Source organism: Tachypleus tridentatus, chromosome 6, assembly GCF_004210375.1.
Source record: "Tachypleus tridentatus isolate NWPU-2018 chromosome 6, ASM421037v1, whole genome shotgun sequence".
Classification (NCBI taxonomy): Eukaryota; Metazoa; Arthropoda; class Merostomata; order Xiphosura; family Limulidae; genus Tachypleus; species Tachypleus tridentatus.
In genome coordinates, this window is record NC_134830.1 from 96,333,021 (window position 1) to 96,343,566 (window position 10,546).

Consider the following 10,546-nt stretch of genomic DNA (forward strand, 5'->3'; position numbering starts at 1 on the left):
TCAGCCACGCAACGCTGGAATTATCCAGAACATGAAAATGTACTACAGGAAGCTCTTCTTGCAACATGTTTTCCATAGTTGAATTAACATGTGCAACTGACTTGGTCAAGATGGTAAATGTGCTGGATGTGATTCTGTGGTTAAATATGCAAAGGATAGCATATGATCTACGACAACTTAGAAATGTTTTGCCAAATATATTTTTCAGGGTATCTGTATAAAGACGGGGAAGAAGACGCTTCTGAAGTTGACGACTATCTTGTAGTCTTTGTGGTGAATTTTAATATGACATGGGAAGAGTATGTAAACTTTGATGGTGATGTTACCACAAACCAAACTGTAGAGGAAGGCTAGATGAAAAACTTGTGGTTGATGCCAGAGGCCAAACGTATACTTTTTTCTTCGTGTAAGAAGAAAGAGGATGATAATGTAGCAACACAATTTGTGTCCGCGAGAACATCTATGGGATATCTGGAACAACTGAGAGCCTTTGCAATTATTCATTAAAATCTCGAGTTGCTGGAATATGTAAGGACGCCATTGAAATGTCTATATGAACTAAAAGCGAATCAAACAGTTTAAACTCATATATTATTATAATATATGACATTTTATTTTATCTTATTTTAGTATACACTGTGTTTATGTATGTACTGTACAGCATTGTGTGGTAAAATAAAACAGCCTTACATACATAATTACAATATATTTGAAATACAGAAGCAATTCCTGCATTCATAACTTCTTCATTAATCTTGGCATGCCCTTCTAGGTCTAGTCAGATCTTAGAGCTCTACCTATCCCTGAAGAAACACCGCCCCTCTTGAAATACTACAAGTAATGTGAACCAAAAGGGAGTTACTCGAGAGGGGGACTGCTGTAATTAAATACAATCTTCTTACGTTTTAAAGTTTTAGTTTAATTGATGGAGAGAAGGAACATCCCGAACTGATATGAATTTTCAAAACGCCTTCATCTAGCTTTTATCAATTCAAAACATGCACCATAAAACAGTTTGGTTTTTTGTATTGTATTGTGTTGTTTTGTTTTGTAAATAAACAACTGTATACTTGTAAAACTATTGGAGTTGAGTTTTTCTTCTAAACATCTTAGATGTAGATTTATGAGAGTATTACATTCCATAGTGCAATATTTTCCAAACCTGTTAGTAGGCCTAACCGACTACTTTCTGAGAGAATCATAACAGGAAGCTTATAACACTAAATGTTGGGGTTCGATTTTCACGGTTGAGCCAGCACAGATAGCCCATTGTGTAACTTTGGGCTTAAAAAATTTACTATCTTTCTCTTCATTACATATAATAAAATAATAAGTTTACATTAAAATTATCAATATTTAATCCCTCATGGCTTCACCTATGTACTACAACTGTAATAATAATAAATAATATTAACTTCATAAGTAATATGAATAAAATTATATATTACTGAATAATATCTGTAGGTGCAGGACAAGTTGATAATTTACTGCAATACTTTAAAACATATTCTCTCCCTTCCTCCGCAAAATTATAAGTGTAAATGATCGTATCTGAATGTTTATGTTGAAATCAATAGTTGTATTGTCTCATGACGTCTGTTAATGTATCATCATTTGAAATTGTTAACTAACTTTTGCTAAATTTATCAAAAACATTTAAGTTTGTCAAAATATGCCGAAATATTATGATGAGATTGCGGAAATTCATGACAAAAAACCATGTGCTGGTTTGAGGGAAGACCTCAAAGCTTGCTTGATATCCACGGATTGTGTTAGAGTAGTAAGTAGTCTACTTACATTACTACATCGTTAGTAATTAGGTTCTCTTACTGGATATTTTAACTAATTTGAACTGGGAAAAATTTTCTATTTCTCATTTATTCATAAAAGATAAATAAAAACGGTGAATTATTTTGATATTTGTGAATCGTAAATTTTACTTTCGTAAATTAACTTTTTATGCACGTAAAAACAACCATGAGTTATGTTTACTATTTTAAATTTAATGTCATGGTGATGTCAGTGTTAATAATTACTTAGGCGGGGTGTTCGGAAAGTCACTGTGCACTTATATATTTATTAACAAACATGTTTCAATATAGAATACAGGAGGTAAATATGAATGACAATTATGAACAATGTTAAAAGTGACCCTCGTTGGTATCAATACAGGCCTGGATCCTTCTTATTTTGTTTCTAAACACCGCTATCAGTTGCTGGCTTGAAATAGACTGAATAAAATATGATAAAATATGCACAGTTACTTTCCAAACGCCCTGTATTATGTAAATTTTCTGAACTCAGATGAATGTCTTTAAATCTTACATACCTAACTATTCTATTTTTCATTATGTTTTCTAGGTTTTCGTTATTCTAACAAATAAACAAATTAGAGATAAGTATGATCTCGTAAAACAAGCCTGCCCAAAGAGTGCTTCTGTTAGAGTTAATTAGTGGCTAGGAACTTGTAACATCCTTTGAAGTATTTGAAATTGTTATTTAGACCAGAAGGTATATTGAATGAAAAGAAAAAACAAAAATATTATGTTACTAGTTAATGAAATAAAAAATTTATTGCCTTGGAAAAAAAGATGCAATAAACTCCAGTGTGTTTAAGACTAAAGTACACAGAACAGTTATAATATTTTGCATGCAATTGTGATACAATTTCAAAATTGGCAAGTTTTTGGCAAGTGTAGCAGAAACAAAAATTGACCACAGTTGTTTGGGAATAAGGGGTGGCCTATATGTGCTGATGGCAGTTTGCCACTTTGCTAGTACCTTTATAACAACTACAGTACATAATTTTATGCAATTTATCTTGTATAAAAAACTTGTTTGAATAACATATATGATTTATTTAGATCAGTTATAATGTAATAAATTTTTATCAGCGGTATGTTGTACAAACAGTGTTCCTTCTTTATATGTGAGACACACTAGTTACAAGCAGTGTTGGGAATAACTGCACAAAATAGATCTTTAAATATGTTTTGGATCTGTTTTTATAAAACATATCTCCTTATTGTGAGAGTTTTTTGTATTACAGTCGGTTTAAAAATTGTTGTTGTAAAGAGCTTAAAAGACAGGCTTATTTTATCTGATGTGTAAAAACAAAGAAAACAAACAAGTTACTTCATTCACTTGTTTAAATTGTAAGAGTGGTTATAGAAAACTCATTTCAAGTGTGAAATTATGATATTATGTACAGGAATTTGAATATTAGAGATATTATAATAAGCTCTGAAAATTCAACATCAAACTTTATTTGTAGAAGAATTTCCTCTACAGTGTTCAAATGATCTTTTCCCTTTCATTCTATGTAATTTAGTAAACTTTCTTTTGTGGAAAAATTTTTGTGTAATCAACAATAAATGTAGGACTTGTTTTCAAGTCTATTATCTTGATGTTGTACCTACTTTTTTCTTTTTGTAGATAATTTATATGTGAATCTGAACCTTCTTAAGTTTTTTTTAATACAGTCTATTCATCCTGGCAGTTTACACTACTTTTTACTTTTGCTTAATGTTTACTCTTTTTGTAATTTTTCAGGTTATTACAATAATTAAACACAATAGTGAGTTTCATTGATCTTCCTATAAATTTTCTCAGATATTTATAGCATCCTTTGGTACATGCATGTTTTTATTAGTCTATTTTTTAAATTAAATTTCAGTGTTTTGTTGAGATTCCTAATGTGTCCAGTTTCCTTGATAATTCATCATGGCATTTCTATTGTACTATTGGTTTGCAAAGATTTCATCACTGTGAGCTTTCCAAACATACTTGTCTACTATAATGTTTTGTTCTTTGTTTTTATCAGCAACCTCCAAGTAAGACAGCTATCAGGGTCTTTCAGCCAATCTGTTTAAAATCTTGTTTAATTTTTGTAGTTAAGAATTGCTTTGGTAGGAAAATGCAACTTAGCAAACGTTTTGTTTGACTTGCACCTTTGATCATTCTATCATATATTTTTCTAGTATTGGTTTGGCTTATTGTTGAGAACTGGTTGAAACTTAAAGATCAATGAATGGCTCATCAGATCTAATCATTCATCATTTATAACACTATGTAACATAAATTTTGTTCCTGGATAGTATGTGTTATTTCTTAATTCCTTATGTTGTAAAAGTACAGAAAATGGCCATTAATTCCCTTCAAACTTTGCTTTGGTGACCTGGATAATGAGATTTAGAAATTAGACCTATTTTCTATGTAAAAATGGGCAAATTTGTACGTTTTCATTTACATAGTCTGAGTAAAACAACATAAAAATCAAGATTTATATGCATATATACTAAAGTTATACAAAAATGTTTAGAAGTGAGTAGTTTTTCGAGACTTGTGACTGTAATATAAATCAATTTCACATGTCAAACCACAAATATAGTCTCCCATCATGTTTTAATTATACACTCCCAGGTCACAAAAGCAAAGTTTGAAGAGAAAAATAGGTCTTTTCCATTTATTTTAGATATAAGCAATTGGGAAATAACACTTTCTGCCCAGGATCAAGAAAAAGTAAAAATTTTGTTACATAGTGTAATTGATTAGTGACAGTTTCTTTATTTCTCATTAGATTCAAATAGAATCATTCCAGATTGTGTTTGGATTTTTTTTTAACTTTCCAAGATAAATTTGTAGCAATGAAACAGAATTTAACATCATCCATCTCCTGCCAAATTTGTCAAAAATTAAACATTGGAAACTCTGATTTAGTCAAAGATGAAAGTACAAATAAACACAAGTTACTTGCAGTTTGAGACCCAATTCTCTTGCAGTTGTGTATGATATATAATACTGTTTTCATTGGTAAGCTGAATGTTAACCAGTGCTTGTAAACTTACTAGTAATAAAATACAGTTAGATGTCTCCAAGTAACTAGAGATAAACTTTTGTACTTGTAGTATAGTCTGTAATAGTATTAGTACTATCTACCTATTGTGCTTATAAGTAGCATTCCCAAGTTTAATTCTAGTCCTTATGAATATGGCAACAAGTAATCTTCAAGATTTTTATGTGCTTTCTTTTATTAAATAAGGTATAATGGAGAGAGTTTGTTTGATTTTCTAACTTACTATGTTGATTTTATATGTATAAGTAATGAGAAAACTATAGTCTAATATTCTTAACTGACATGCGTTGTTGATGTAATATTATCTGTTATACAAATGTTTTTCACTTAATTCTAACCATTAACTGTAAGCCTTCCAAAGATTTGGATGAACTTTTGAGTCAAAACTCACTTCTGAATAAAACTTATTTTAAAAATAAATATGTAGTCCAGTAAATCATTCATTTCAACATTTGTCACTAGAACAAAATGAAGAAATAGTGCTATTTCACAGTGGTGGGGGAAATATTTTTATGATATAGAGCACCTTGTTTGCAGAATAATACATTAGGAGCAAATTCCTTATAGAAAAAAAAGAGTGGCTGCAAGTAAAACAACAGGCTGATCCACAAAGGGTATAAGAAGTTTATATTGACTGGTTTGACTGGAGTTTTAGAAGATTATAGATCAATAAAGTTAGTCAAAAAGGGAGTTTGAAAGAAAAATTGTTGGTTGAAAATTTAAACTTTAACAGCAAGGATTTTTAAAAAAGTACATTAGTAATCAAAATGTTAGGAAGGTGATTGGACCTTTTAATGGATGATAAAGGAAGGCTTATATTTGATGACTGAGATACCTGGTTTATTAAATTCTGCTTTTAATTTCTACTAATGAAGAAGTAAATATTCCTCATTTTGAATAGATAGATGGTAGCAAGATCAGTCAAGATGATCACATTAATTCTGAGTTTGTTAGAAAAAATTGGCAAGTTTAAAGAATTATGAGACTTGGCCAGATAACCCTTTCCCAAGGGTTTTGAAGGAGGTTATAAATTGGATGTGTGATCCACTTGCTACATTTTTTTAACAGTAGATAAGTGCCAGAGGGAAGTTGGCTAATGTTTTTTCATTATATGGAGATGATAGAAATTGTCCCAGTAATTATAGGCCTATTAGTCTTGCATCAGTTGTGGTAAAACTTTTGGAAGGTCTAATGAAAGACACTTCACCAAGTCTAGAATTTTGTTGGATAGTCAGTATAGTTTCATTTTATTTTCTTGCAACCTTACAGATCTTTTAATATTCTTGAAAAGGTTACTGCTTATGTAGATGAAGGTAATATATAGATCTGGTGTTTCTGAATTTTTGGAAATTATTTGATGAAGTGCTATTTAAAAGGTTTGTAAAAAAACATCTGTATAGATGTGGGGTATAAGGTAGCTAATTGGACATAAGAGTGGCTGGAGCAAAGAAAACAGAGGGTTGTTGCAAATGGAGTTCATTTAAACTGGTTTAATATTGCAAATAGGGTACCTCGAGGTTCAGTCTTAGGACGTTTTTTGATTTATGTCAATGATATTAATGCATTAGGTAGTTGCTGGCTTTGAGGATGATATTGCTGCTTTACAAAATCATTTAGTGAACAAAAGGTAGATTAGTTTAATCATAATAAATGCAAGCTAATGCACTTGGGTTATCATAATTTTAAGTATAATTTGGATGGGAGTAACCTTAACAATGTCACGGAAGAAAAAGATCTTGGTGTTGCAGTTGATTAATTTCTTAAGCTATCCAAGCATGTACTGTTGCTAGTGGTAGGGCAAATAGGATTTTAGGTTGTATCTTCAGTTACAATTTCATTGTACAGGTCATTGGTTATGCCACATTTGGAGTATTGTATTAAGTCTTGAGCTCCTTACCTTAGGAAGGTCATTAAATTGTTGGAAATAGTTGAGAGAAGGACTACTAGAATTGTAGCTGTGACGGAGGAGATATCATATGATGATAGGTTAAGATCTTTTTGATTTGTTCTCTAGAAAAAAATATTTAGAGGGGATCTGATTGAGGTATTTAAGATTGTTAAGGAAATTTGTAGTTTTTATATAACATACTAGTTAGCCTCTGGAATGAGTTGCTTTTGGTTGTTATGGAGACAGTAAACTTGAAGTTTTAGAGAAAGCTTATTAATACGTATGTGAATGGTAAGGACTATCTTTACTTTCATTTATTAATAGTTTTAGTTTAGAGGATAGGACAGCACAGATGGACCAGTAGGTCTCATGCTGTCCTTAAACATTGCGTTACATTAGTTCTATGTACTCTTTTCAAGTTTGTGTAAATATAGGTTTTCTGCATGGAGTTAGACATCCCAAAACACTAGAAATTCTCTTGTTCCCATTATAAGTCCATAACATTATCATCTCACACAGCAATGACAGTATTTACAAATTTCTGAATTATTGAGTATTTGTATTTTGATTGCCAACTAAGATAACTGGTAGGTGATTTTTTTGCCTCAGCTTTCAGAAACACTGGGTGAATGATATTAATTTTTCACAAGATAAGCTGTTTTGTGACTGCTTTTCCTCAAGCGCAGGTCAAAGCTGTATTGAGAAACCATATCTGTTATATAGTTTACTTGTATACTTATAATACCAGAACTGTTCTTCAAAAATGGATGATACTGGATTGACTACACAATCTTTTGTATATCTGATCAGTCAGTTAAGTTATTGAAATCATTTAACGTGTCTAATACAAGATGCCATGAATAAATAATAGTACTACATATTTTGACATATTACCTAAATTGGTGATTTTTCAGATAAAAATTGATGATTGTACTAATATTATAATTAAGTCAAAAACCTCAGACAAATTACAAATACACATTGATCTCGTTTGAAGAATTTTCATAATTTAATAAAGTATATTATGAAAGAGGTCTTCAGAATTCTTCTTTCTTCCCAGCATAAGAGAACACCAAAAGATTGTCTGTTATCTCATGATTCCAGTGTTCCTGGAGAGTGCTATCAACTTAGACAAACATTCTTTGAATGTAAACGTTCTTTGGTAAGCAAAGGAAAAAAATAAATTTTTTTATTAACATTTCTAATTTTTTACTTCAGAAAGTGTGATTGGAAAATTTTCTAAAAATCTCAGCCTGAATATTCCATACCAAATACAAAATAACATGGCTTGGCAATTAAAACTGGATTTACCATTTCTTATGATTTGAGACATCCACACTCAGTCTTTTTGTAACCATCATAACAGAAGGATCTATATCTCCTTAAGAAACTTCTACATCTACTACTTACTATAGTCAGTTTCTTCTCATTTAAAATTGTGAAAAATATTGTTAATACTTAAAAATTAGAACAAAAGCTTTTAGTTCTAATATAAAAGTTGTAATCAGCCTCTGCCCTCAGAGTAAGGTATTTTCATTGGTCTTTTCAAAGAATTTGTGCAATTAAAAACTGGGTTTAGCATGAGTAGTCCCCAAGAATAAAGTAATGTAAGATAGTATGATAATGCAGTGATGTTAAAAAGATGTTATTTTACATCTCAACAGTTCACAATTACAGATAAAAGGTTTGTTTTGTTATCCCTTTGTTTTTTATTTACATTTACCTTTTTAACAGTCATGTTTTCAGTTATGGTCATTTGATCAAGATATATAACCTTTACAGTAAAATAAAATTCCTTAGTTATTTCTGATGTGATGTTACAATTATTGGTTATAAAATAGTGTGAATAACCAGTTATTTTTAATGTCATCTAATGATTTTAAGGTGAATTAATAAATGCTAAAAGTAAAACCTGTAATATTTTAAATATAGTTTAAACACTAAACCAGTAGGAATAACAGTTATAAAATTTCACTAGTGATACGTTTCCTCCATATTTTAGTTTATCAATGAACCAAATTTATTTGAATAAGGTATTTGAGCTTGAATTATGTTTTTAGAGCAGTTTTGTTTCCTTAGCTGGACAACCGACAGAGATTTCGTGGAAGGAAAGGATATTAAATGTTTCTTTCAACAGAAAACTCAATTTAGATAATGCAACTATTTTGTAGTATGTATCATATAATAAAGTAAAATATAAAGGCAAATTATATTTATTCTAGCAATGATGTGTTATGTATTTGTTGTATTTTAAGTTTTTACCCTTGGAGATTGAGTCCTTTTTATTTCTTTACACTAAACATTTGTCATTTTGTAATATAAACTAGTACGAGGTAACTCAGACTATGATACAATGAAGTAGGAGGGAATACATCAAAAATATTTTACAACTTCTAATGAACTGGGCTCTGAAACCCAATTGATTCATTATAGCTCTTGTACAATAAATATTAAGTAATTGACAACAGATCTTTTGGTACAGTATCCAAAACTTTACTGTATACTACATATCCTTGCAATCATTTTGGCAAATTAACAGCAGCAATCAGTAATACGTGTATCAAGCAATTCTTAATTAATCTTTATATTTGATGGAAAGGGTATCTTTAACAAAAAAAAATTTTACTCAAGGAGACAAACCCATTTGAAAAAAACATCTGTTCAGAGGTCAGTTCTTAATAAAACCTATGACAAATGCATATTGTTAGCCAAAGGTAGTGTAGTGTGAAAAATGAAATGATTAAAAAATACAAACATTTGTTATCTCCAATGAAATATCTTCTACAGAAACATTCAAGATAATAAATAAAATGTGCTGTGTGTAGCAGTGATGTCTGAAATGGACTATAATTTGAAAAATTTATCTTGAAATTCAAGTACAAATCTCTGAGGATAGTTCATCCATTAGTGAAAGGAAGTTTGTTATTGCAAAGAAACTCAAGCCCTTAACTTTTGGGCTGTCTGTTGAGTCCACCGAAGGGAATTTAACCCTTAATTTTAGCATTGTAAATCTGTATACTTATTGCTGTACCAGTGGGGGACATCTTTTAAATATTAACAGTGCTTCCACAGATCAGGCACCTAGGATCTGGGCTGTATGGCAGACATAAAATCATTCTGGAATGAGCTTAAAACTCTTACATTTAGGTTTAACTAAAATACCCCACAAATTTTTATGAAATATTCACAGATTCAGTGACACTAACAGAAGTTTTGACTCCCATAGTCCACAGTAAATAAACTTAGATGTAATGTGGTGTTGTGTTCTTGACTTACGCCCTTGACCTCTTTGCTATTTCTTCCTGATGTTATTCTTTGTTTTTAGAGTAGATAAAAAACCTTGACCTTAATGTCAATGGGATAATTCTCATCTTGATCTACCACTTTCAGTGCAACTTGCTTACAATAATGCTGGACAGATTGTACTGCAAATTCTAACCAAAACCCAGACTTCAATCAATTAAACTGCCACCTAACTATTTCAAAAGCTTGTTCAACAATCTTCAGTCTCTCATTAACATATCTGGATGCCATAGACTAAAACAGCAGTACAAATATAACTTTTCTTTGGCAGAGCTTATTGTACATCATTGGTAGATGAGAATAGTTTCATATCATCAGATTTCTTATAAGTGTTGTTTTCTATCATATTCATAAGGCTATCTGGATCTCCTGGAAGAAACATGGTGCATAGAATTCTTTAATAGTCATTCAAAATGCAAGTGGTTGATTGTTCCTATCAAGAGCACTGAAATTTGATGCCTTCCATTGAGCTTCATCATTTAGAAATTGTGGTGTCGCTA

At 30.7% G+C, this 10,546-nt stretch overlaps 1 protein-coding gene across 1 annotated transcript; it reads left to right on the top strand.

Annotated features, from left to right (window-relative positions):
- The first annotated feature begins 1,472 nt into the window (after positions 1 to 1,472).
- LOC143253110 (cytochrome c oxidase assembly factor 5) lies at positions 1,473 to 8,968 on the top strand. The gene is made up of 3 exons (XM_076506394.1): positions 1,473 to 1,780; positions 7,804 to 7,905; positions 8,823 to 8,968. The coding sequence occupies exons 1-3, from the start codon at positions 1,673 to 1,675 to the stop codon at positions 8,862 to 8,864; spliced, it is 252 nt and encodes an 83-aa protein (XP_076362509.1). The 5' UTR covers positions 1,473 to 1,672; the 3' UTR covers positions 8,865 to 8,968.
- Positions 8,969 to 10,546: the final 1,578 nt, after the last annotated feature.

What these genes read in the sequence shown, in the direction of transcription:
- LOC143253110 (XM_076506394.1), top strand. Translation starts at nt 1,673, where the DNA reads ATGCCGAAATATTATGATGAGATTGCGGAAATTCATGACAAAAAACCA. An exon ending in CCACGGATTGTGTTAGAGTA is followed by an intron (nt 1,781 to 7,803) that starts GTAAGTAGTCTA and finishes CTTTCTTCCCAG; the next exon opens with CATAAGAGAACACCAAAAGA. An exon ending in TTGAATGTAAACGTTCTTTG is followed by an intron (nt 7,906 to 8,822) that starts GTAAGCAAAGGA and finishes TTGTTTCCTTAG; the next exon opens with CTGGACAACCGACAGAGATT.